Source organism: Chionomys nivalis, chromosome X, assembly GCF_950005125.1.
Source record: "Chionomys nivalis chromosome X, mChiNiv1.1, whole genome shotgun sequence".
Taxonomy (NCBI): Eukaryota; Metazoa; Chordata; class Mammalia; order Rodentia; family Cricetidae; genus Chionomys; species Chionomys nivalis.
This window is the reverse complement of record NC_080112.1, coordinates 94913894-94941715: the sequence shown is the minus strand read 5'-3', so window position 1 is coordinate 94941715 and position 27822 is coordinate 94913894. Positions and strand designations below refer to the sequence as shown.

The 27822-nt window shown below is 44.5% G+C and overlaps 1 protein-coding gene across 1 annotated transcript in view; it reads left to right on the top strand.

Annotated features, from left to right (window-relative positions):
- Positions 1 to 27822, top strand: part of Frmpd3 (FERM and PDZ domain containing 3) — a 75015-nt gene that overhangs the window by 24719 nt on the left and 22474 nt on the right. Inside the window, 7 exon segments of the mRNA XM_057759250.1 lie at positions 1490 to 1597; positions 4270 to 4401; positions 6686 to 6805; positions 11949 to 12085; positions 12416 to 12542; positions 14774 to 14863; positions 16927 to 17106. Of these exon segments, the coding sequence (XP_057615233.1) occupies positions 1490 to 1597; positions 4270 to 4401; positions 6686 to 6805; positions 11949 to 12085; positions 12416 to 12542; positions 14774 to 14863; positions 16927 to 17106 (894 nt within the window).

Sequence of the window (27822 nt, the reverse complement as noted above, 5' to 3'; positions counted from 1 at the left end):
ATCATTCAAGTAAGCACATAGCATGGACCCATGGTTCATTCATTTAGCAGTCACTTCTCCAACACCAACTACGTGCCAGGCATGCTATTCATTGTTGGCACCACAATGATGACTAGATGTGGTCTCTGTGCTCTGAGTTTATTGTTTGATTGTAAATGACAAGTGTTCTTTAAATGGTGATGTGTGTCTGTAGTCCTAGTACTCAGAGGTTTAAAAAAAAGGAACCAGCCTAGGCTATATAGCCAGTTAGTCTGGGCTGTATAACAAGACCCTGTCTCAAAATAAATAAATGATTATCATGCATGGTATCTCATACCTGTAATCTTAGCACTTTGGAGTTAGAAAAAGGAGAGCTGTGAGTTTGAGACCACTCTAGACAACATAGGAAGACCTTGTCACAAAAGGGCTGTGTGTGAGTGTGTGTGTGTGTATGTGTACATATGTGTGTGTGTCACTGAGAAAGAAGTAAGTTGCTATAGGAAAACATGGGAAGATTAGATCCCATGATATTGGACCAAGGCTTTACAAAATACTTATTTGAGCTTGAATTTGAAGGTTGAACAGGAGTTTGTCAGGGAGAGAAAGAGAAAGCTAGGGAGAATGACCATGATTGAATTGAATTTCTGTTCATTGGGAAATTTACATTCATCATTTATAAATGAAGCCCTGTGCCCAGCAAACTTCTACTAAGGAATTATCAGGTGTTCAGAAATGGGCTCTGTCAGTAGTTCTAAATCAGGATCAATAAAACCCACTTTCGAAGTGTTTGGGGGAATATTTGAGTGTGGTTTTGGTTTTCCAAATGATTTTTGTATGTGTGCTATGGACACTTAGTGTCACAGGGAGAGAGACACTGAGACCCCTGAAGGGAAGAAGGCAAGGAATGATGAATTGTTAGAGACATAGTAAGGCTTCTAGCAATAATAAGACATGAATCCAGAAGGGTAGACGGGATCCAGGTCAAGAAGGACCTGAAGAACTAGGCATGGTGGCACCCGTCTCTAAAAGTCAAAGAAAAAGAAAGAGGGCAGCCTAAGGAAATAGCAAAGTGGCTCAGAGTACTCGCCTAGCTTGGGCATAGCTCTGTGCACCATCCCAAGCACCAGAGAATGACAGGATAAAGGCAAAGATGGGCTTGTGAAGGGCCTGGTGGGGAAAGAAGCATCTGGAGGTAAACTGGGCTGTGTGAAGTAGTCCCAGAGAAGACTCTTCATGAGCCATTCATGCTGTGTGTAACAGTCTCTGTGATGCTACTGAGCTTCAGACTGCAGCAGAATGCAAATACACCATGATAGAAAACGAGACGCGGACTTTGGATATGACTCAGTGTATTCTTGGGGATTTTGTTCTGATCTGCACATAGCATTGTTATTGATCTTGTCTTTCCTCTCTCTTTGTTCTCACACCCCTTTGGCTCCCTACCTCTCTCACCTTCTTTCCCTTCCTTTCCACAAACCCCCACTTTCCTCCCTTTCCTGTGTGTCCACAGAAAATGATGAAGAAGGAAGCTCTCCTCCTCATCCCCAATGTCCTGAAGGTTTTTCTAGAAAATGGGCAGATCAAGTCATTCACATTTGATGGCCGGACCACTGTTAAGGTACATAGGGAGACCCTAGAGTAGCTGTGTGTGTCCCTTTGAGATTGCACACAGTGGCTTCACTGACTGCTGGGACAAGATTACCTTTGATCTGTGCTCTGAAGTGTGAGGCTGCAAAAATGTAACCCTCAGCTGAGGCCGGCAGTAGAAAATTGCATACCCAGCTGTGTGCTAAATAGTGTTAAAAAAAAAACATATGTGTGTGTGCATGCACACACGTGCACATGAATGCACATCTGCTTGTCAACTACTTTGTGTTCATACTACACTGGGTCCTTCAGGACTCTTAGGAGCTAAGCCATGTGAAGATCATTCAATCATTTATAAAGCCAACATGATCTATATTGATACAATAACACCTACACAAGTTTACACACAAAAATAAACAAATGTGATCTCTTGGGAGATTAGCTTAGCCCTGTCTTGCTTTTTAAACAACAACCAAAATCTTAGGCACTGAAGCAAGATTTGAGAAGTCCAGCCATAGCCCTTTGGCTATTCTTTTCACAGGAAGAGCAATTACTGAACTGTGATTCTTAACAGTTCAGCCAGGCGTCAAGAAGTCCTAGTGATTCTCTTAGTCCTGAAGAGTAGAGGTGGTGATGCAATCTTACCCTGAGGTTCACTCTGCACCGGGACAGAAATATCTATCCCTGATTCTTCTGGACTCTTGCTGGGAGAATACCATCCCAGGGATGAATGTTCTTATACAACCAGTGCTTCTCAGATTGTTGGGCAATCATGACACCTGCCCAGGAAAATTACCTTGCCCACAGCTGTCCTGCAGCTCCCATGCAAGAGCCAAGATAACTTTACAAATAAAGAATCCATCAGGCATGGTGACACAAGCCTGTAAACCTATTACTCTGGAGACTAAATACAGAAAATACAGGTTCAAGGCCAGTCTGTGCTACAAGGAGAAACCTTGTTCAGAGGAACAAGGTGTTCAGAATGGCCTTCCCAGTATTTTTCTACTAGAGTTTACAGATTGTTCGTGTATTGGTTTGAGGAATATCTAAAAGTATTTTGGGATCATCCCATGGATGTCATGCTACTGGCATTTAGGGTCTCAAGGTCAGAGATGTTAAGTGTCCTCCAGGAGACAGAATAGTCCCTGAAATCATTGTCCTACCCAAAGTTTCTTTGGAAAGCTTAGGCCTAGGTAAGTATCTCTAAGGAGCCTAAGACCCAAGTGTCTTAGGAAGCTATGGCACCGTCTCGGCTATGGAGTGTCTTGGAAATGTTGAGACAGAACTAGACCACCTAGATGCCAGAATCTTCCTTGGCGTTTCTTCAGGTGTTAATATACTCATTGTAGATTTGTCAATAGCCCAGAGCACTGGCCAACCTCTCTTCTTCTTAGAGGTTTCGAGCACTCCCTACCTCTCACTGCCACTACCGATGTGGCATCCAGGCAGGGCCAACCTTTGACACTCAGGCTCACTCTGCACCTCAGGAAAGGTGAATGGCTAGTTATTAGAATCCTGATAGCCTTTCAAGCCACTTGTGGCAAAGAGGTACCTGGATGAAGTGACAGTTCCACATAGTGGCAGTTACACCTTTAACACCAGTTGACAACAAGTGGCTTGGCTGTCCACAATCTCAATGTAACTTAATCGCAAAGAAACCCGCGTCTATCTGTACCAGGGTTCTAGTGATGCTCAAGCCTCTGTGACTGCGTGAATAGCACAAAGAAATCCTCTCAAATGCCCAGCACTTTGCGGTCCTTTGCTCAAGTGACTGAGCATCTCACATAGAGGGGATACTTTGGCAGTTCTGTCCATCGGAGAGTTCTGAGCTCCCCAGCCTGCTTCCCTCCAGGTTTTGAGGGTTAAGGCATGCTGACTTTGTAAATGTACACACCGCAGTGTGTATGCTGAAGCCACAGCAAATAGATGGCAGACGCCCCAAAGCTGACATTTGGGCAGCCCCCACCAATATGCTCTCAGACGCCCTAGTATTAAAAGTAGGGCAGCAGAGCAGACGGAGCTCAAAAGTAGTCAGATCTATGACTGTACTCCAGACACGTGGCATTGTTCCTCTTTGTGGACACATTTTTCAAGTTGCTAAATTGATCGTCTATAAAAGCTAGCTATGGCCAAAAATGAACATTTTGCCAGTAGCTCAAGCCATTTGATTTAGATTATGAATCCCGGAAATAGTATACTTTTTAATCACCGAAATGTGGCTTTGGCTTTTGCTCATTCCTAAGAGTTGACAGACAAACCCAAATGAAAATTCTGACTTAAGAGAGGGGAGAGGAAAACCAACACAGTGCTTGAACACCACAAGCATTCAGGACATGCGTTCTCGAATAGAGGGAAAGATGGAATAGGAGGAGGGAGGGATGAGGTGACAAGACAGTAGGAGGAGGGAAACGTCACTTTCCAGATGTCTAACCAGACGAAATGCGGGGACACATACATTCACCTCCTGAACCTTTGGTGTTCCCCAGGGCCCAAGCCACTGAACAACATGCATAAGGCCTTTCACTGGTCCCAGAACTCAGTATCTGGGCCACCCCAAAGCCTTTTCCACAGGACTATTGTGCTAGATTTCCAATATTTTCTCATTTATTTTTTTAATTCCCAGTTTTTCCTCATGTATTCATTCCTTTGAGTAACTTAGAGTCAGAAAAGACGCCCCCTCTCAAGGCTCTTTTTCTTCTACAGGATGTGATGGTGACCTTACAGGACCGTCTCTCCCTGAGATACATTGAGCATTTTGCTCTTGTCCTTGAGTATACTGGGCCGGAACAGAATCACAAGTTCCTGATTCTCCAGGACAAGCAGCCCCTGGCTTATGTAAGTCACCCCTTTATCCTGGCTGTGTTGCTGCATGTAACCAGTGCTAGATAAGAGCGCCCATGACGCTGCTTAACTAGAAAATTCATCATGGGGTAGTCAATCAGCTCTCAGAAGTCACAGTTCCAACCTCAGGTGGAGTGTGCGTATGTATATGTCTGTGTATATGTTTGTATGTAGGTATATATGTATGTATATGTATTATGTGTGCATAATACATGTGTATATGTGTGTATGCAAGTATATGTGAATGAATGCATATATATGTGTATGTGTATGTATGTGCATATATGTATATGTGTTTATGTGTGTGTATGTGTACTGCTGTGAGTAGAACCAAAAGACTTGAACATCACTGTTCCTCTGAGTGACAGTCCAGCCTTACCTGAGGGGCTTACTATTCATCTCCAGAGAATTTTTGACAATGTCCTTTGTGACCTAACAAAGGCATTTGTCTTGGTCTCTATTGGCAACTCTCCTGTTTCCTGGAAACACTGCCTACTAGCCACTTCTGCTTTCTAAGAAGAAAATTGACCTCTTAGATGAGGGCCGTGATACAAAAAGGTCAGAACTAGACTCAGTGGTAGTTGGGAATGAACTGCGTGGGGTCAAGAATAGGTAGCACATCATCTTCATCATCTTCCAAAGTAGAGGCAGACAAAGTAGCTCATCCTTCTGGCCACACTGTATGGGAAAAGACTATTTAAAATAGGATTCTTATATGGGATGCCATCCATATCAAATGACCAGGGAGCATCAGAGAGGTGAGCAAGGCCAATCAGCATTCCCTGGTAGGGTAGAAAAGAGCTGAAAGGGGACAGTTAGGAAAAAATAGCTTTTAGAAAGTGTATGGAAGCCAAACAAAACTCATAAAACCCAGACCAGCAAGATAGCATACTTCTGGAATCTAGTACATAAGAAGTTGAGGCAGGGGGATCTGGAAGGTCAGCCTTGACTACTGAGGTAACTTGGGCTACAAAGCAAAGAAACAAGGTTGGCGATGAAGCTTGTTAGTACAATATTTAGCCATCATATTTCAGACCCTTTTGATCCTTATTGCTGTATAAGCTGGGTCACAGTGATATGCACCCGTAATCCCAACCCTTGGCGGTAGAGACAGGAGGATCAGAAATTCAAAGTCATCCTTGATTAAACAACAAATTTGAGTGCAAGGCCAGCCTTAGATACAGGAGAGAATGTATCAGACAAATCAGATGCACACAGAAAAGAAAGCAGTTTTCAAAGGAAACGTTCACATTTCAGCTCAAATACAATCCGGGTAGGAAAGGAAAGGTGGTATCTGCCTAGAGTTGAAACACCTCCTATCCTAGCCAAGAAACAATCCTCTGAGTCAAATGGGCTGCTTGTGCCAAATGGAATTTCAAACTTCTTTATTATGAAAAATTTTCAGACATACACAATATATATGGACTAGCATATGATAAACCCTATTATCCATCTCCAGCTTCAACAATTATCATTATATTTCCTGCATGCTTCATCTGTATCTCCAAAAGAGGTTCCAGCCTTTTATTTGAACTCTCTAGACATCAATTAGTCTGTTAGATGCTAAGCCTGTCTGCAAGAAGAATCTGATACATTCTCAGGAGCCCGCTCTCCCTAACTCCCCTCTTAGCACTTAGACTCAGTTCATTTGGGGGTAATGAAACAACAGGGTCTTGCTACATATCCCACATTGCCCTCAAACTTGTGATGATCTTCCTGCCTCAGCCTCCCAAGTACTAGGATTATAGGCATGAGCTACTTCGTAGACCTCATTCTTAATAGAGACTATGTCCTTAAAAAGTGATTAAAATATTCTAGTCACAGCCAGGCATGGTGGCGAATGCCTTTAACCTTAACACTCAGGAAGCAGAGGAAGGGAGATCTGTGTGAGTTCAAAGCCAGCCTGTCTACATAGCAAATTCCAGACCAACAAGGCCTACAAAGCGAGTCTCTATCTTAAAAAATAAGCTTCACTGATAAATTAACAATATAAAAACAGGGTAGTTATAAAACTATACTATAGCAAGAGTTATGAATTGTTTATTTCCTGAATTTTCTATTTTGGACTGAAATCATCCATGGACAACTAAAACCAGGGAAAGTAAAACCCAGGATGAGAGAGGAATTCTCGAAATGAATTTGCCAGGCAGGAAGCAAGAGTGGGAAACAACAGCCTAGCTTATCCCTAAGCCTACGTTAAGAAGCCACCAAGCTGCCTGCCCCGTCACAGTCATTAATTCTATGGTTTCTTCTCCACCCTCTCCTCCTGGGGTTTTAGGTGGTACAGCGGACACACTATCATGGGATGAAATGCCTCTTCCGAATAAGTTTCTTTCCCAAAGACCCCGTGGAGCTGCTGCGTCGGGATCCTGCTGCTTTCGAGTATCTATACATCCAGGTAGAGTCTGGCTTGGGGACACAAAGATAGACCAGTGGAGAAACAAGCAGGCAGGCTGTTCTGCCATCACAATGGAGTTGCTATGTATGTTCAACCTTCAGCTTGCTCTGAAGGCACGTTCATTTCTTGCTCCTATTGGAGTTCATTGTGTCAAGTTGGCTGATTTGAATTTGACTGTCAAAGTACTGTCTACTTGTCCACCAGAGCCCAATAGTTTTCAGAAATAAGCAACCCAAGGAACTCTGATGCTTCCACAGAATCCCAAGGTTTTACAAGCTTTTGGGTTCCATGAACTGTCAACCACCAATACCTAGGTTCAGTGAGGAGGTGGTTCTGATCTCACTCCATCCAGAAATATTTATTGAACCCATACCCTGGGTCCTGACAATCAGAGGGGCAGAAAGGATAGACTTCGCTCACCATAGTTCATATATTCGTAAATAGAACCACAACAGGCTTCCGTGTCCATAATGACACCCAGGGAGCAGTCTGCCAGCCCTGCCTGAGAGAAAGACAGGGAAGGCTTCACAGAGGAGAAGATCTTAGCTGTGTAGAATGAGTAGATGTTTGCTACATAGTAAGATGGAAAAGAGGGGTCATATCCCAAGCAAGAGCCCTTGCGTTTTCAGCGGCATGCTGATGAGAAAAAAATGCAAGTGATTTTTGCAACTTCAGTACAGGACGTAATGTGTAAGAAGCAATAGAAAATGAAATTTGAGAGCTGGGAACCAGAGAGTGAATTCTTGGTAGGCCACAGAGAGCAGACTTGATTCCGGAAGTTGGGCAGTGTTTCTCAGAGTGTGGACCCTGAACCAACAGCATCATTAACTGGAAATTTGTTAGAGATGCAAATTCTTGGGCCTTATACCAATGATTTGTTTTAACAAGTTCAATGAGATTAAAACAAAACAACAGAGTCTCATGTAGCTCAGGCAGACCCCAAATGAACTATGTACCTTAAGGATAACCTTGAGCCTCTGATTCTCCCGCCATCACCTTCCAGGTACTGGACTTATAGACAGGCATCACCAACCACATCCAGGTCTCCATGAGAGCTGAATACCTTCCACCTCATGCCAAAGCTTTGGAGACAGTGGAACCACTTCAGAACAGTGGTTCTTTAAACCTACCTGAACATCGGAACTATCTGGGAGGGGGCTGGCAAAATGGCTTGGTGGTTAAGAGCATTGGCTGCTCTTTGAAGAAAGCTGGATTCAATTCCTAGTACCCACATGGGTTCACAAGCATCTGTAACACCACTTCCAGGGGACCTAAGGCCTAGGCATGTATATGGTATACAGACAATTACATAGGCAAACACACACACATAAAATAACTTTTAAAAAATGAACTATCTAAAAGGCTTTTTTTTTTTACAATTATCTAGGAAAAAAATCTATTCTGCCTCACCCCAAGTCTGGGAGCTTGTGTTTTTCTAATTATCTCAACTTATTCTAAAGTGCATTCAAGGTAAAGAAATCCTGCTGAGGAGTGGGTAAGAGTGCCAAAAGGAGAGTCACCTGGTCATTAGCCAAAGGAAAAGTGATGTCCAAAGTCAGGCTTGTGAATGATGCGGTATTTGGAGTGGGATTCCAGGGAGATGTAAAGGTTTGGATTGGCTGAGTATTGGTAGAGATGGTATCAGTCTTCACATTGGCGAATAAAGAGTGTCATGAGCTTGGAGACAGGATAAGTTCATTTTAGGCCATGTTCGCTTTTAGGTACCCACAGGACATATGCAGTCCTTGTTGAGAAAAAGAAAAAAGAAATAAAAAACCAAACTTCTCTGTTTCCGAGAGTGACACCTGGGACTGCAATGAGAGACACTGCAGTTGTCCTTTCTGCCCTTTCTGACAACCTAAAATGCTAGGAACATTTCTCAGCCTCGTGTTCCTCGGCCAAACCTCTAGGGGGACAATGGGTTGTGTGGTTTTTAGTTTAGTTCTCATTTTGTTTGTCCTGAATTTCTTCACTCAAACTTCTGGGGATTGCCTCGGTTCTCATATTTTGGAATTTGATGATAAGATCGTGCCCAGCATATTTCTCCACTTTGTGATAATATGAACTTCATCTGGATTATTCCTTTTTTAAAAAATCAGTTTTTTGATTTTTGCTTTTTTTTTAAACTGAAATCTAATTGACACATAACAAACTGCACATGTTCAAAGTGAATACTACAATAAATTGTCACCCACAGCCACCACTACAATCAAAATATTGAACACATTCAATATTCACTGACAGTTCCTTGGGCTCCTTTGTGATTTCTGGCTTTCTGTCACTATAGATTTGTTTACCTTTCCAAGAGTTTATGTAAATTAAACCATACGATACGTATATTAATTTTGAACTGGCTGGTTTTCCTCAGGTTTATTTGGGTTTTTGTTTTGTTTTGTTGTTTTGGTTTGGTTTTTCGAGACAGGGTTTCTCTGTGTAGCTTTGGAGCCTGTCCTGGAACTCACTCTGTAGACCAGGCTGGCCTCGAACTCACAGAGATCCGCCTGCCTCAGCCTTCCAAGTGCTGGGATTAAAGGCGTGCGCCACCACTGCCCAGCCATTTTTCTTGTTGAATAGTATTCACAGAACCAGAATTGGTTACACATGTTGATGGGCATTTGGGCTACTTCCAGATTTGTGCAATTAGAAATGAAATTTCTGTGAGTATTCAGGCCCAAGTTTTCGCATAGATGTGAGCTTTCTTTGCTCTTGAGTAAATAACTAATAAAAGGATGGTTTGATTGTTTTCTAAAAGAAATTCTAATGCTATTTTCCAAAGTGGTTGTACCATCTAACATTCCTATCCATCACGCATTACATTTTAGCTTCTCCAGTCTTATCGACTCTTGGTGTAGTCAGTCTTTTTTTTCACCCTAGTCATTCTATTATTGTATAGCACTGTCCCTTTAAGGCTTCCGTTTCCATTTTCCTAGGTCACTAGTGGTGTTGGATAATTTTCATGTGTTCACTGTTGTGTGTCTTCTGTGATGAAATGTCTGTCCAAATCATCTGCCTGCCTTTTTATTGGGTTATTTGTTTTCTTATTATCAAGTTTTGAGAGTTCTTTATGTATTCTGGAAACAAGTCTTTTGTTGGATATGTTATTTGCAATTATTTCCTCCCAGTCTGTGTCTGGCCTTTTTGGTCTCTAAACAGTGTCTTTCACAGAGCAGATGTTTGAATTTCGATGAAGTCCAGTTTGTTAATCTTTTCTTTTACAGAGAGCATTTCTGGTATCATATCTAGGATCTATCTTTCTATCCAGTGTATCTCTGTATATTCATGCATGTGCTTGCGCACATGTGTGCGTGCATGTTGGCATATAGATATAGACACACATTTGTTGAGGTTCCACTCATTGCAAAGCCTATCCTTTCCTCACTGAATTGTCTTCATACTTTTATTACAGAGCAGTCTGTGTAAGTAATAAAGCATCTAGATCTAGTGGGGAAGCAGTTGTCAGAGTGTCTGTAGTCTATTTCTGAACCTCTATTCCATTCTATCGATCTGCCAGTCTAGCCCGATTCCAACCACACACTACTGATAACTAGAGCTTTATAATAAGTCTTCAAATCAAGTAGTGTTTGTCCCCGACTTCGTTCTTCCTTTGAAAAATTGTTTTTATTCTAGGTCCTCTGCATTTTTCATAGGAATTATAGAATCAGCCTGTCAATTTTTACTAAAAATCCTACCATGATTCAGATTGGAATTGTGCAGAGTCTGTAGATTGATTAAGGGAGAATTGATTTGCTAACAATACTGAGTCTTCCAGCCCATGAGCAAAGTATTTTTACATTGATCGAGGTCTTTCATTTTCTTCAGCAGTGTTTTATAAGTTTTTGATGTATTTTTTCACATATTTTGTCACATTTATCCCTAATTATTTCTTATTTTGATGCCATAATAAATAATTTTCATCTTTATTGCTGCTGTTGCTGCTGCTGTTTTTGAGACATAGTCTAATTCTATATAACTCAGGCTGGTCTGGAGCTGTGTAGCCCAGGCTAGTACTGAACTAGTGAGCCATCTTCCTACCTTGGCCTCGAAAGTACCAGGATTATAGGTATGAGCCACCATACACAGCAATGATTTAGATTTGTAATTCAATTTCCAATTGTCCATTGGTATCATATAGAAATACATTTTTACAGTGATTTTTATGCCTTGCAACTTTGCTGTACTCAACGAATGGTTTTAATGGGTTTTTGTAGATTCTACTGGATTTTCTGTATAGATAAACACTAAGTGTTCATTTTCTTCTCACTCCCCCCCCCCCACTTTTGATACAGTCTTGATCTATAGACAAGGTCAGCCTAAAACTCACAGTGTAGCCCAGGCTGGCCTTCCAATTCTCAAGCCTCTGCCTCCAGAGTGGATTTATTTATAGTCGTGAGGCCACCACTCTTGGCTGAAGGATCCTTTTTCTGTTCTTTTCCTTTGCTAGAGTGATACCACTGTGACTCCCTAGTCCCAAGGTCCATTGTAATACAACCTCAAGCAAAGGACAACTGTTCAAATGAAGGTGGAGCCATTGCTAGCTGGGGTGCTGGCCTTAGAATTTGGAAGGTTATCATACTCTTGACTATCACCTACAAGGTATTCCCTCTAAGGCAGCAAAATGTTTTTGTCCTTTGGATCCCAAGGAACAGAATGTCTGCTCCATCCCTGCAAGCTGTCGCTCACCCTGGGCTTCTGGAACAGAGTCCCACAGAGAGCCTCTCCCATTGTCTTTCTTTCCTTATTCTCATCTGGACTACTAGAAGAGTCTGGTATGGCTAGTAGTTGAGTACGGAACCCCCACCCCTGAAGGGTGATATTTCTCTTATAACAGAAGAAAGAAAGGGAATGAACCAGGTCTCACTTGCACAGTAACCCGGAGTTTTTTGCCCACTGTGTCTTTCTGTTGTGTGACCTGCCACTGAGAAGAGCATCTAATATTTGCTGAAACAAGTATGTAGTGTCTCTGTGACCCAAGGCTCCACTGTTGTCTCTTCCCTAAGGGCAGTAGCCCTCTCTTTCACTTGAATCATTATGTCTTGCTTGTGGCGTGATTCTTTTCTGGGATCCAAGGGCATAGCTGGGGAGTAGAGAAAGAAAGAAGCGATGTCTCCTTTAACTGATGGATTCGGTCTGCCCTCTCTCACAGAGTCGTAATGATGTTATCCGAGAACGCTTTGGAATGGAACCCAAGCCAGAGATGCTTTTGGACCTTGCTGCCCTCCACATCTATATCACTGTCTCAGCTACTCGGCCTAGTCAGAAGATCACACTCAAGAACGTGGAGTGAGTTGTGAAAGGGCCCTCCTGGAGGGGACAAATTGCTGTCCATAAGAAGGTGCAGTTGTTGAGCTCTGCTCTACTTTTCAAGGTCATAGCCATCCTACGGGGGTAAGAACTTGAATTCCTGATGCCCAACCCCCCCCTGCTTTCGAGCTATGGTTTCTACCGGGTATGCACGGCCACAGTTTGCTTGTCCTTCCCCTTCTTTCTCTTTTTCCTAGTCCGTTTCTCCATCTCTGCCTCTCGGAGTTATTCAGGTTCTTTCTGACCATCTCCCTCCCTCGTTCCCACTTTGTCTCTCTCACTAATCTCTTGCTCTTCTTCTGTTTTTAGGAAGGAGTGGGGCCTGGAACCCTTTCTTCCCCCCTCCCTCCTGCAGGGCATCAAAGAGAAGAACCTTCGGAAGTCTCTCTCTCAACAACTGAAGGCCCACCAAATGCATCCTTCTTGCAGCACCAAGGTACTCAGAGGAGGCCATCGGGCACCACGTTTAAACTCTAGAGGCCTCAGAGGGGTCCTGAGTGGTACCCTGGGGGTTTCGAGCACTCTTCTGATTCGGGTGCACACTGAGCCATTCCTTCTTGGGTGCACACACCATCATTCTTCCTGACTTGGGTACACATCTTGGTTGACCAGGTGTGAGGCAGCTATGCAAAGGAGTTTGCTCCAAACTCAAACATTGCCCAAATAGCCTTAGCGACACATCACTGCAAGCCACTGTGTCCTCAAAACAAAGGAGCTATAAAGACAGTCGTGCTTGGGGTCTTTCGCCAATTAGTCCTGGTGGAGCACCTGTCCTGTGAAAGGCATTGGCTCCTAAGAGAGGCACAGATTTTCCATGAGAGTGACTGCTATGTCCCTCACGAGATTTCTAATCTGTCAGTCCTAAAACAGAGAATCTTAGGAGATGAAGGTGCAACGCAGAGCTGGGCAGGCAGCAGTCTTTACCTCAGCGAGGCTTCTCTCCCCACCTCCCCTGGCCCTGCTGGGCCTTCTTAGGCTGCTAAGATGCCATCTGCTTGTGCTTCCTGCCCAAGAGGCTGGAGGATGGTGACAAATACTAGAATCAGCATGCAGATGTAGACAGGAGACACAATCACCCTATATACGCCACCCATTCCAGATTTCTTGAATTACCAACTAGCTTCCCTTTTAAGATGCAAATTTCCCCAGAGAGCTAAGCCATTCCCACCTTACTGTGCATGCTTAATCAGATTGGTTTTTTTTTTTTTTCTTGGCTGAGAGCACCGGTGCTCACCACCATCTCCACAGCAAAGATTTTTTTTTCTATACACCCCAGTGCTCTGCTGAAGAAAGCCTGGCTTTAGCCCTTGAGTCGGGCACAGTCAAGTAGGGAAATAAAACCATAATTCCCAACACAAAGCAGCAGGCACTGGTACTTGACAAGTATTCAGGAGAGACAGATGCCAAGCCCAGGCTAGGAGAGGGAGAACTGGTATATTTAGTGCCAGAGCTGAGACATGAAAGATAGACACATAGGAGCTTGTCTAGATAAATTGCTAGAAGCAGTCCTAAGAGGAAGACTTCCCTCCACCAGGAGACCTCTCTCTCTATAGAAGCCAGCCAGGGCCGGGCAGTGGTGGCGCAAGCCTTTAATCCCAGCACTCAGGAGGCAGAGGCAGGCGGATCTCTGTGAGTTCGAGGCCAGCCTGGTCTAGAAGAGCTAATTCCAGGACAGGAACCAAAAAGCTATGGAGAAACCCTGTCTCGAAAAATCAAAAAAAAAAAAAAAAATAGAAGCCCGCCAGGTGAGTCATGGTAGCAGGGGAAAGGACATAAACGGTTCAGCCTATGCAAAGCCACAGAATATGAGACGCAAATCTGGCGGAGGTAGAGACAGGAGGGTGGCAGGAACCAGTTCTTTCTGTGAGGGCTTTCTGTGTCACAGGAAGGGGCTGCACACAATCCTATAGACAGCAAGGAGCCACGGAGGAGTTGAAGCAGGAAACTGGCCTGATTAAATTTACTGTGTTTCAGGATGTTACCACTAACAAACACTGGGTGTATGTAACTGAGGGGACGAAGCTGAGTACCCAAAGCCCTGATATAGGAAGGAATGTCAAAGAAACGGTGTAAGGCAAAAGAAATAGGTAGATCCATTCAAGAGAGGAAGTCAGGGGGTAAAATAAATATGATTTGGTGACCGATGGCCCTCAGATGACAGGATGAAGGGAGAGTCCTGTGTCCCTCACAGGTTTCTAGCTCAGTTGCCCCAGACATGCTGGCGGAGACCTGGAAGCCCAGATGAAGAACAAGCTTGGGACTTGGGGGTGTTCAGTATGAAAGCACCAAGTGGTACCCCATGGTTGCCTGTGGCACTATCAGTGAGACTCTAAGGATCTGAAGGAACTTAGGAGAGGTGCATAGATTAAGTGGATGTCAGAGTTTGCGGAAAGGGGCTTCAATTACTGTAAGACCAACAGATTCGAATGCTACTTTAGGTATTGGGACCAAGAGGTCCGAGGAGTGCTCGGGGAGGTAGGTGGAACACTGAAGGTGAGAGCCATCTGAGCGGGAACTTCCTTCCAGCTTTACCCAGGCCTTTCTCATTTCCACGGAGTAGGCTGGTGACTAGCACCTGCCATAAGACCTTGAGCCTCCACTTGGAGGATGTGGGATGTTTCTCTCTGCTCCTCTGGATTCTTATTTCAAGGTGGGTTGTTTCCACAGGGCTCCGCCGTTCAAGCAAAGCTCCAGTACCTTCGAATTCTGAATGAACTTCCGACCTTCACTGGTGTTTTATTCAACACTGTAGGACTGGTCAGTGGGACTAAGGGATTGGGGGAGGGGCAGAGCGTGGGGCCAAGGGGAGGGAACCAACCCTTTACTGGAGGGACAAAATCAGTTAGCTTTCATATTCAAAGCATCCACTACATCCATGGGTTCAACCAGCTGCACATCAAAAATAGTCTAAGAAAAAAAAACTGTGTTGGTACTGAGCATGTATAGACATTTTTCTTGCCATTATTTTCTAGACATAATAGTATAACAACTATTTATACAGTATTGGCACTATGTTAGGTATTGTAAGAATTCTGAGACGATTTAAAGCATACATTAGGGTCAGATATGACAGTGCATGCTTGTAATCCCAGCACTCTAGAGGCTGAAGAACAAGGATCACAAGTTCAAGACGAGGCCATTCCTGCATATATAAGACCCTTTCTAAGAAGTACACAAGAATATCCATGCAAACGATATACAAATGTTATGTCATTTTATGTAGGAGCTAAGCACCCATGGATTTTGGTATCTACAACAGAGTCCTGAAAGCAGTCCCCTATAGATAATGGGGGTCAACTCCATCTACTTTCAATGCCCATTATCAATCCTTTTGTTCCCCTTCCCTATATTCCAGGGTTTGACAACCCATGTCTGTAGAGGGCCAGATAGAAAATATGCTTGCCTTTTACTGGTAGATCCAACGGATCTCGGTAACAGCCAGTCAGCACTGCTGTGTTAGCATGAAAACAACCACAGCGTGTTAACAAATGGGTGTTACACCCTGCCAATAACTATTTAGAGACACAGAAATTTGAATTTCAAAGAATTTCCATGTGTCAAAAATATGGCTCTTTTGACTTCTTTCCAACTTTTAAAAATGTTCTAAGTTTTCATTTTTCACCATTGAGGTGTTTGAAATAGGTGAGGGGCCATATTTGGCCCGTGGGCCAGAGTTTGCCAACCCCAACCCTGTTTGTTTGCCTCTACATGTACACAACTCCCATAGTCCCCTAGCCCCGGTTTCCCATCTCTCCATGCTGCCCCCTGCCTACTCAGGACCTGCACTGCAGCGTGATGCTCTGGGCTAAGGCTCAGCTGGCACTGTCCCTAAGACTGCTCCAGTCCAGTTGCCTCTGGTAGAAGGAAATTCAAATCATCTTGCTGATTGGCTTCAGGTGCTTGACATGCCCTGTGGAACACGCTGTCATGCTAGCACGGCACACTGGAGAAAATCTGCTTATCAAAGTGCCTGTAGGCGGACATAAGCGGTTCCCGGGTGATGTTAATAGCAGGGAGTGGGTCAGCGGAAGGCTCAGGTTTGATGACTTCAAGGAGTTTGTCCGCCCCATTTAAGGGAATCTGGCCTGTCAGACCTCGGAGCAGCCATTTATACACTGGGATTTGGAGATCACTGAAAGCCCCCTGGCCCCTCCCTCCACCCACACACACCCTGAAATCTCTCTTCCACCAGCCTGACATTGCTCAAATGCCTATTGGTCGTTCCTTTGAGTCAAGGCTGCTGGAGTACCTATTAAAGGGTAAATCTAGGGAGCCCTTCATTAAGCACCTAAACAACCCTGCATGCCTTAGGCAAAGTTATTTTTTCACTATGGCTTTGGCACTGGGTGAGAAGTGCAAGTTGGTGGAGGGTGGGAAAAAGCCAGACATAATGCTGCCTAGTCAGGCAAAAGCACTGGCTAAGAGTTTTGGATGGCTTTCAACAACTGTGAAAAGTACCTTGGTGCTTGATAAGGGAGAGTTCTCCAAAAGCACCAGAAAGAACATACTTCACCTACCTCATAATTTTGTTAGAGCCAGCCCTGATGCTGCTCAGTTAACTTATTGCTGTAGCTAAGGGGTGATTTAGGCTGAGGATCTAGGATCCTGTACCAGGGAGGTTTCAGGCTGTTTTCCTTTCAAGGTTGCGTTTTTAACCCTGGCACTGAGCCTCAGGTATTTCTCCTCCCTTCCCTTACTCCTCACATACCCCAGCAGAACCTACATAATACATATTTTCTCTTCCTCACTGCCTCTTCTCCCTGGTCCTTCTCTCCACATCTGTCTGTGAATGTTGTCTGCCTGGCACACTTGGGCACTAGGACGAGAAGCAGTCAGCCACCACTCTCCTGGTGGGACCCCGTCACGGCATCAGCCATGTTATTGACCTCAAGACCAACCTCACCACTGTGCTGTCCGAGTTCAGCAAGATCAGCAAGATCCAGCTGTTCCGGGAGAACCAGGGCGTGGCCCGAGTGGAGACCAGCATCATGGATGCCAAGGTGAGCGCTTCCTTGAGGTGCCGCTTCTTTCCAGAACAGCCCTGGGGGACAAGGAAAGAGTTGGAGCGTGTGAAATGAGTCTCAGAGATTCTGAAATGACTTCTCCATAGAACTCTTTGTCTTCATATTTCCCTTCTCCACCTTCTAGGACTTAGATCATCTAAGACGGTTTGTCAGCACGCCTTAGCTACTGTTCTATTGCTGCCATTAAGATAGCACGACCAAGAAAACTTATAAAACAATGTGTTTACTTGTCACTTACAGTTTCCGAGGGTTACAGTCCATGACAGTCATGGCATGGAGCATGGCGACAGACAGGCAGGCATGGCACTGGCCCAGTAACTGAGTGCTCACATCTTAAGACACAAGTAGAAGGCAGGAAGAGCTAACTGGGAATGGTATGGGCTTTTGAAACTTCGAAACCCACCCCCAGTGACACACCTCCTCCGAGAAGGTCATACCTTCTAATCCTTCCCAAACAGCACTATCAGTTGGAGATGTCCAGGTATTCAAACATATGAACCTGTGGAGACCATTCTCACTGCAACTACCATGCAGCACTATGTAGGGCTAGGAAGTGTTGGGTTAACCTGAGTAGGTTCTCCGCAGAGAACAGGAGCCCAGGAGCTACCTAACCCATCGTTTCACAATTATTCTTGTCATAGCACACACAAAAATTTGAATTTATGAGTATCATGGTGACTTGTAATTCCAGTATTCAAAAAGTTGAGGCAGGAGCATTACTGCCTACATGGTGATTACAAGTTCAGCCTAGGCTATACAGTTAGCTCCTATCTCAAATATTAAAAAAAAAATAATAAAATTCATACAGCTGCATATCGTGTTGCAACCCTGTCTATATTCATAGCCACTTGGTAGGCCGAGAGGAAGATTAAATTTCACAGCATGCTTTGGCTACAGAGGGAATGAGTCCTTGTCTCAAAATATGTGTGTGTGTCCAGTGTGTACAGGTGTATGCGCACATGCAAGTGGAGTCCAGAGGTGTCTTCCTCAGGTGCTCTCGACCTTACTTTTTGAGACAGGCCCATTTTTGTCTCAACTGGCTAGACTGGTTGAGCAGCAAGGCCCAAAGAGCCTCCTAGATTCTCCTCAGCACTTGGATTGCAGGTGCATTGCTATCCCACCCTGTTTGGTTACCTGGATGCTAGCGTTGGTACCTAGGTTCTCATGCTTGCAGTTTGCTCCCTGGGCCATCTTCCCAGCCCTTGGGGGGAAACGGGAGCTTACAGCTGGTGAGGAAACTCAGTAATAGAGCACTTGACTAGCATGGGCAAGACCCTAGATCCCATCCCTAGCATTGCAAAATGTCAACAAAGGACATCGCACTCACGTGGAACTTCAAGCTAAATGGAGCAGCCTTAGAGGGAGACTCTGGCCACCTCAGGCCCTGTCTGTCTGCCTCAGAGATTAAAGAAATGAATGACTTAACCCATCTCTGCCCATCCCGCCTGTATATTGGTTGGGGAACATCCACTTTGAGCTATATAAGAGGTGTGTCTGTGCATGGACAGTGGTTCTGGGGAGTGGGGGACAATTAGAGCCGACGTGCCACCTCATCTCCCAGAGTCTAGCTCTCCTAGAACCTCAGAACCTTCCCCATAGATCAACACCTTCAGACTGGCAAAGCAGCTGTCACAGAAGTCTGACAGCCATGACCAGCCACCCCCTCCACAGCTCTCCTGTTTGAATACAGTGACCAGTGTGGGCAGGGGGCAGGCCTTCCTGCCAGCTGGCAGAGGCTCTCTCGGTGGGAGGTACAGCTTTCCCTTCTTAAAGGATTTCCCAGAAGAACGTGTAGTTAACAGATTAAGCAGTGGAGTGTTTGGTGTTTCTAAAAGAACCAATTACTTATTTTTGTGTTTGTAAAACCCAGGAAGCTTTAATATGCTAATCTTTCCACCTGTGATCCGTGGGATTCTCCTTGGTTTGGGGACCGGCCTGGTGCTGATGTTTAATTGGGTTGTGGCCACTTTCCCAGCCACTGGTTGCTACTCTCCTCAGATGTTGTCTGGTAAAAAGCCAAATGAACTGGTAAGGGAAGGGGGAAAAAAGGACAAGACACGCCTGGGGAAGTGTGGGTCACAGAGATATAGACGCTGTTTAAAGCAGAGAAACAGCTTTTAGCTTTTGTTTTTCAACATTCAGTATTTCAAGAGTGAGTTTTCCATGTCAGCAGCACAATAGAAATCCCATGAGAGATTTTAAACAATAAAGACACCAGGGCCCAACTCTGAAAACTGATGTCCCCCACCTTTTGGAGACAGGGTTTCTCTGTGTAGCCCTGGCTGTCCTGGAACTCACTCTATAGATCAGGCTGGCCTTGAACTCACAAGAGTTCTGACTACCTCTTGCCTCCTGAGTGCTGGGATTAAAGATGTGCACTACCACTGCCTGGCTAAAACTGATGATTTCATTGGTTAGAAGAACTACCTGGGCATGAGGATTTATTTAATTTTTTTTATTTTCTCCAAATGGATATTGTAATACAATGAATTAGAGTAAGCCTAGGTTGAAGACCTACCTATATGATCAGAGGTCTGGGAGGAAAGAGGCTGAGCTAGGGTCATTATGTTTCTCCCGAGTGAGGAGCACACTGCTTATTTCTGAAAGTGATCCACCCACAGTGGTGAACATGAATGAACATTTCAGAAAAACTATGCTTTTATCAGGGTGACTACAATCACAAGCATGCGTGACCTTCCTTGACACAGCATGAGAGCCCCTACAAAACTCTGGAATCAGATGAAGTTCACCCTCTCGGGGAAGCCACACACACACACAAAAATACAAAACTAAAATACATCTCTTTCTAAAAAAGCAGGATGAAGCAAATGTCATAGATAAATGTGGTATGGAACATGAAATGAAAAGAATGAGAAGGAGTTAACCAGAACTAGCTTCCTCGAGAGGGTGTTTTGAGCTGGATCTTGAAGTGATAGGCATGAATTAGCAGAGAGGAGTGGGATGTGTTCAAAGGCAAGGAGCAAGCACGGAAATAAGCAAGCCATATGTGCAGGTCGATAAGCATAGTCACTTGGCTGGAGAGGAAAATAAGGAGAGAAGAGATTGGAGAGATTAGGGGTGGGCAGAACAAGTCCGTTAAAAACCTCCCAGGCCAGTTTGAGGAATTTAGATTCAATGTGGTTGATTAGTAAGAATGTACTGTTGGTCCTTGAGCAGAGGGGTAACAGAATGAAAGCTGATTTGGACCAGTATGAAAGAAGGGCGGAAACAGGACAATTGTGAAGCCAAGGAGCAGATGTGCAACATGTTGTATTAAGATGGGCATGGCTCGCCCCTCCTGTGTTGCACACAATAAATGTGTTTTCTTTCCTTTTCTTTTTCAGTTTTTCGAGACAGCATTTCTCTGTAGCTTTGGAACCTGTCCTGGAACTCTCTCTATAGACCAGGCTGAACTTGAACTCACAGAGATTCACCTGCCTCTGCCTCCCAAGTGATAGAATTAAAGGCATGTGCCACCGCTGCCTGGCAGTGCATGTGTTTTCTTATTCCTCCTCCTATTGCCTACTGCACTTATCCAATGTGCACTAAATAGCAGTGTTAGGTGTAAAGGATTCTAGCAGGTCAAAGCCAGGTGGTGGTGGCACACACCTTTAATCCCAGCACTCAGGAGGCAGAGGCAGGAGAATCTCTGTGAGTTGGAGGCCAGCCTGGTCTACAGAGTGAGTTCCAGGACAGGTTCCAAACAACACAGAGAAACCCTGTCTCAAAAAAATAAAAAAAGGACTCTAGCAGGTCATGAGTAAGTGGTGAGATGTTGTAAGGAGGCCGCTAGTTAGTTCCTGGCTACTTGATCCCAAAATCATCACACAGAAACTGTATTATTTAAATTACTGCTTGGCCCATTCGCTCTAGCTTCTTATTGGCTAACTCTTACATCTTAATTTAACCCATCTCCATTAATCTGTGCATCACCACAAGGCCGTGGCCTACCAACAAAGTTTCAGCATGTCTGTCTCTGACGGCAGCTCCATGGCTTCTCTCTGACTCCGCCCTTCTTTCTCCCAGCATTTAGTTTAGTTCCCCACACACACACCTAAGTTCTGCCCTATCAACAGGCCAAGGCAGTTTCTTTATTCATTAACCAATAAAGGCAGCACATAGACAGAAGGACCTCCCACACCAGTGAGATGACACTACCGTTGGGGATAAATACATTGTGTTTGTTGTCTTGATGAGACATTAAAAGGTAGTTTAGGAGTGAACGGTGACCAATAGTCAGGTGGATGATGAGTGCATAGAGGTGTAACCAAGCGATAAGGGGTTCAGGTATACCCCATTAAGAACAACAGATAATATGCGAAAGAAAACTTCAGAATTAGCCACTTGGTGTCATAATTGTTATACTCTGTAATAGGATTTACCATGTACAATAGGTAGAATAATCCTCTCCTAAATATGTATATTCCATAATCCTCAGAACCTGTGAATATGCTATGACAGAGAGGAATAAAAAGTGCAGACACAATTAAGATTGCTAATCAACTGACCTTAAAATAGGGAGATTAGCATGAATTATTCAACTAGGACTAATGTAGTCAATAGAGTCAGTCTACATGAAACAGACTCTGGAAGTGAAGTTAGAGAAAGGGATGTGATGAGAGGATTCAGCTCACCCTTGCAAGCCTTCAATAGGGAAGAGACCAAGGACCAAGGAGTGTGGTAACTTCCAGGATCAAGGAAGGCAAGGAATAGATTCAACTCCAGACCACAAAAGTGACATGGTCCTGCACTTGATTTTTAACCCAGTAAAGCTTGTTTCAAAACTCTGACCTCCCAGACTGTAAGGAATAAATGTGTATTACTTAAACTACTAAATTTGGAGTCGTGTATTATAGTGACAATAAAAAATCAATGCCATGAGGTTTTTCACATAACAAGTACTCATATATTACATTTTTCTTTTTCTTTCCTTTCCTTCCTTTATTTTACTTTTGAGACAGGGTTTCATGTATCTCTAGCTGGCTTTAAACTTCCTATATAGCTGAGATAATAAGATGGCCATGAACTCATGATTTTCCTGCCTCTACTTCCCGAGCACCGTGATTAAAGGTGTGTGCCACCATGCACAACTTATGTGCCACAACACATGTAGTTGTTTTGTTTTTTGTTTTGTTTAGTCTTTTATTTTTACTCTTTGGAGGTCCACCACTCAGTTCCCAAATAAATACACAGAGACTTATTCTTACTTATGAATGCCTGGCCTTAGCTTGGCTTGTTTCTAGTCAACTTTTCTAACCTAAATTATCCCATTTCTCTTTAACTATGTTTTGTCTCTAAGCTTTCATGAACATGAAAGACGAATGACAACATCATGCTAATAGCTTTGTTGGAGTATAGATACCACAGAAACCAACAAATGCATTGATTGGAGTTAAAAGAACTGGTTGCAATTGTGCAGGATGATGAATGCCTAGAATCATATCCCTTGGGACTACAGGTAGAGAAGTTTGTAAGCCACCCTAGGGCTGCTGGGGATTGAACTCAGGACCTCTGGAAGAGTAACCAGTGCTCTTAACTGCTAAGCCATCTCTCCGCACCTCAATGTATCTCTTACCCCAATACTACTTTCCTTTTTTTAAAATTTGGGTTTCAACATTTTATTTTTATTAAAGCTAAGTATCCTTAAAATATGGTTTATAGGTTTTGGGCCTATTTGAAAGAACTGGCTAGCCCTGAAAATAGAGATTTTTCTTTGTTTGTTTGTTTTTGTTTTTCAAGAGAGGGTTTCTCTGTAGCTTTGGAGCCTGTCCGGGGAACTAGCTCTTGTAGACCAGGCTGGCCTCAAACTTCACTACCTCTCTCTCCCAAGTGCTGAGATTAAAGGCATGTGCCACCCACCCCCACCTGGCCCAATGCAACTTTCATGACTTCTTTTTGTGTGTGGCCTACTGAGTTTAATACTGTTTGTTTTCATGTGCATGTGTTTGTGTGCTTGAGAGCATGTTTGCATACCACATGTGTAGAGCAGGAGCCAGTGGAGGTTGGAATAAGGTGTTGGGTATCCTGGAACTGGAGTTACAGACAGTGATTAGCCATCTTGTCAGTGCTTGGAACTGAACCAAGGTCATGTCTTCTGAAAGAGCAATGCTTGTTGAGACCATCTGTAGTACCCCCATCTTTCCCTGAGTTAAATTACAAGTTTCTTGCTCAGTGTGGGTGGGAGGTTATTTTCTGGAGCAATAGTAATTTATCCATAGCTACACTACTGAAGAAAATGACATTCCTCCCCCAGTAGCTATTAATTGCCAGGAGTCCCAGAAGGAAGGATGGGTCCTCAACGCTTAGGAGGCTAATGCAAGGGGATTGGAAGTTTAAGGCCAGCCTGGGTTATATAGGGAGGACCTAGCTCAAAAAGAAGTGGGGAAGGTAAGTGAGACAGCTCAGGGGGTAAAGAAGCCATCTACCAAGTCCTAAGAACCTGAGTTTTTTTTTGTTTTTTTTTTTTTTTTTTTTTTCGAGACAGGGTTTCTCTGTGGTTTTGGAGCCTGTCCTGGAACTAGCTCTTGTAGACCAGGCTGGTCTCGAACTCACAGAGATCTGCCTGCCTCTGCCTCCCAAGTGCTGGGATTAAAGGCGTGCGCCACCACCGCCCGGCTGAGAACCTGAGTTTAATCCCCAGATCCTACACAATGAAAGAAGAGAACCAACTCCTATAAACTATCCTCTGAATTCCGCACTCATGCCCTGGTGCACAGAGAGAGACATGCATACAGAACAAATACATGTAAGATAACCAAACAGGAGAGAATCTGGCTGTAAGATGAGTATACTACTACACATGGAATCTTCCATTTCAGCTGCTTGAATTTCCTTAGTAGAGAACATGAAAGTTAGCAACCAAACTTAGTCCATTTCTTCAGAGATAGTCCACTCTGGCCTGAGAATGTTCTGGGAGGATTTGCTGTCTCAACCATGACTGTGTAAGTTAGGATTTTCATTGCCATGAAGAGACACCATGACCACAATGACTCTTTTTTTTTTCTTTTTTTTATTATTAAATTTTTTTTAATTAAAAATTTCCGCCTCCTCCCCGCCTCCCTTTTCCCTCCCACTCCCCACGCCCCACTCCTCTCCCCCCTCCCTCTCCAGTCCAAAGAGCAGTCAGGGTTCCCTGCCCTGTGGGCAGTCCAAGGTCCTCCCCCCTCCATCCAGGTCTAGGAATGTGAGCATCCAAACTGGCTAGGCTCCCACAAAGCCAGTACATGCAGTAGGGTTAAAACTCAGTGCCATTGTCCTTGGCTTCTCAGCAGCCCTCATTGTCCACCATATTCGGTGAGTCCAGTTTTATCCCATGCATTTTCAGTCCCAGTCCAGCTGGCCTTGGTGAGCTCCCAATAGATCAGCTCCACTGTCTCAGTGGGTGGGCGCACCCCTCGTGGTCCTGGCTTCCTTGCTCATGTTCTCCCTCCTTCTGTTCCTCATTTGGACCTTGGGAGCTCAGTCCATTGCTCCAATGTGGGTCTCTGTCTCTATCTCCATCCATCGCCAGATGAAGGTTCTATGGTGATATGCAAGATATTCGTTAGTATGGCTATAGGATCGGGCCATTTCAGGCTCTCTCTCCTCAGCTGCCGAAGGGCCTAGTTGGGTACATCTCTCTGAACCCCTGGGAACCCCTCTAGAGTCAAGGCTCTTGCCAACCCTAAGATGGCTCCCTTAATTAAGATATATACTTCCCTGCTCCCATATCCAACTTCCATTATCCCAACCATCCCATTCCCCCAAGTTCTCCCCATCCTCCCCTTCTCACTTTTCTCTCCCCATCTCCCCTTTCCCCCATCCCACCCCACCCCCCAGTTCCCAGATTTTTGCCCAGCAATCTTGACTACTTCCAATATCCAGGGGGATAACTATATGTTTTTCTTTGGGATCCGCCAGCTCAGCCTGTTTGGGCGTTGGGACGGGGTGCTTGAGGGAACACAGTGACTCTTATAAAGAAAACATTTAATTGGGGTGGCGCGCTTACAGTTTCAGAGATTCAGTCCATTATCATCATGACAGGGAGCATGGCAGTGTGCATGCGGATGCCATGCTGCCTACATCTTGACTTGCAGGCAACAGGAAGTCAACTGACACACGAGTGCGTATCCTGAGCATAGGAAATCTCAAAGCCCACCTTCACAGTGACACATTTCCTCCGACTAGGCCATACCCACTCCCAACAAAGTCACAACTCCTAATAATGCCACTCCCTGTGAGCGTATGTAAATTTCAATTGCATTCAAACTATCACAATAACTAACCGTAAGAATCATGCCCAAAGATTTTCAGTTTTGTTTCTGAAACAGGTTCTCATGTAATTCACACAGGCCTCAAAGGATGACCTTGAACTTCTGATCCTACCTCCTCTACCTTCCCAAATGAAGGGATCACAGGCATGCCCTTCTCCCCAACACCCAGCTCATGTGTAAAGATTTAAACTCACTGGCTACTCCAGCTGTCCCTCCCAGATCATTGAAAGCAGCGTTTCTAGGGGTGGGTGCAGGGATAGCTAAGTCTTTCTAGACTCCTGGGTGACTCTAATGTACAGCTGGTCTGAAAACCATTGCTTTAAAGGGATATTCGGCCTCACCTCAAAATTGTCTGGCTATGCCCAATTAGCCTTTCCCAGTGTTACGAAGGCAAGAACTCAAATGGACTGGTCCCCTGGGACTCCCGGACCCCCCATCTGGTAACCTTGCCTCTCTGGGATGCTTCCCATCCTTTTTCTCCTGCCAGAGATGCTGGAGTGAGCCAGCTCTATACCAGGGCATCCCAAGAAGGAGATACAGCTGGAGCATGTCAAATTAATCCCTGCTGTAGCTTCTCCTGCCTGGCTCGTGCTTTAAACTCCATTCTCCTTATCTTATTTTCACTTGAAGATGGCCTGGGTGTATTTAGTTACAGTTTTCACTCAGCTTACTTGTTCATAGTAGAGAGAACATGAGACAGTGTTCACATATTGTTCTTCAAGAGACAACAGACTGAAACAGACACCGCAGGGCCATTACCCTACTCCGCTGCTACAGAAGCCCGTAAGGTTGGAAAGGAACCATCAAAGGAATGTCCTGTGGGATCTCTGGCCCAGCACGCTTCCCGTTCTTCTCCTTGAGCTTTATTGCTTTAGTGTTTTCTGTATGGGCAAGTGTTACATGAGGCATCATGATCATTAAAATCCTATTTAAGGTAAATGGGCGGTTTTGAACTTTTATAAGAAACCTATCCAACCTCTGTTCGCCTTCCCTTAATTTGATTTGCACCCCTGTTGGCAAAAAGCTCATCTGTGTTCCTTCCACAAGCCACGCTTAGCCTATGTTGGGGCCCAGTTGGCTACCTCGAAAGGCTACTAATGTGATGGGCTGTGCTGTCTGTCCTGAGTCACCTCTTGATGTTCTTAGCCTTCTCAGAGCACAGGACTTTGCCTTCTTGCTGTTTTATTGATGATATTGGACTACATGGGTGTACGGGGAAACTGAAGTGAAATCAGTTAAGCCAGTCAGTCAGTCAGACTCCAGTCAGTAATTCTGTCTGTAGTCAGACAAGCAGCCAGTCAGGTAGCTAAACAATCCAAATGTGAGACTGTCTGGCATTCTGACTGCCCTGCAGCCCGTTTGTCAGCCAGGGTTCAAGTGAGTCAGACTGCTTCGCAAGCAGCCAGCCCATCAATCTGTCCATCCATCAGTCAGCCACTCTGCCTGGGCAGTGGGCAAATAGTCCTGTATTCAATTTGTCAGCCAATGCCATGGCCGCAAAGGAGCTTCTTCTGGCTTCTGAGACCGAATGTCACATGCGCACATGTTCATGCCCATGCACACACTGCTCCCGGACAGTCTACGTTCCGGTAACTCTGTAATTTCCCTTCGTACATCTTATCACACCTTATGACCACATTTGGTTCTAAGATTATTTGGTGCATGACTTATCGCCAGCTACACTGTGAGCTCCACAAAGGCAAGGACCTGGTTGTGGTGTTCTGGAATGAGTGACTACAGCTGTCAGATGAGCTTGCTCTTCAGGAGGGGCTCATCACAGTGTCACAGCTGGCTGGGTGGGCATGATGGAACACATGCATATTTTAGCTAGAGGGAGCAGCACAGGCTGAAGTGTGGAAGGGATGAACTAGCTTGGCAAATAAATTAATATATATAATTAATAATAAATTAATGAAAAATAAAGTATATGCCATTGTTTGAACACAAGGCGAGGAGTGGTGACATGGGGAAAGGACATAAATCAAGATGAGACACACGCGGTTGAAGATATAGGATAGGTCCAAATCCCGAAGGGTCTTGAATGCTCTTGTAAGGGTTTCATCGGTATTGACAAGGCTCAGTAATAGTAAGAGTTGTGGTTTAGAAAGATCCCCTAAGTAGCAATAGGAAAGTGCAATAGTAAGACACTGGAGGAAGAAAAGCCAGTTAGCGTTCTACTGGAGGTCCTTAAGTTATCGTCCAGATTATGAGAAGTCACAATTTGAATGACAAAACATACCCACAGGTGAGGCATAAATACACACAGCGGAAGCAGCTTGGGACCAGAGACACAAGGACCCCCAGGCTGAGAGGCCCCGCCCCAAATCTCAGCATCATCACATAGCTTGAGAAGTAAGGAAAAGTCAGTGGGATCCTAAAATAAAGTCATAGCAATGGAAATGTCCATCGTGTTCATGAATGCCCTGAATCACACCTAGTG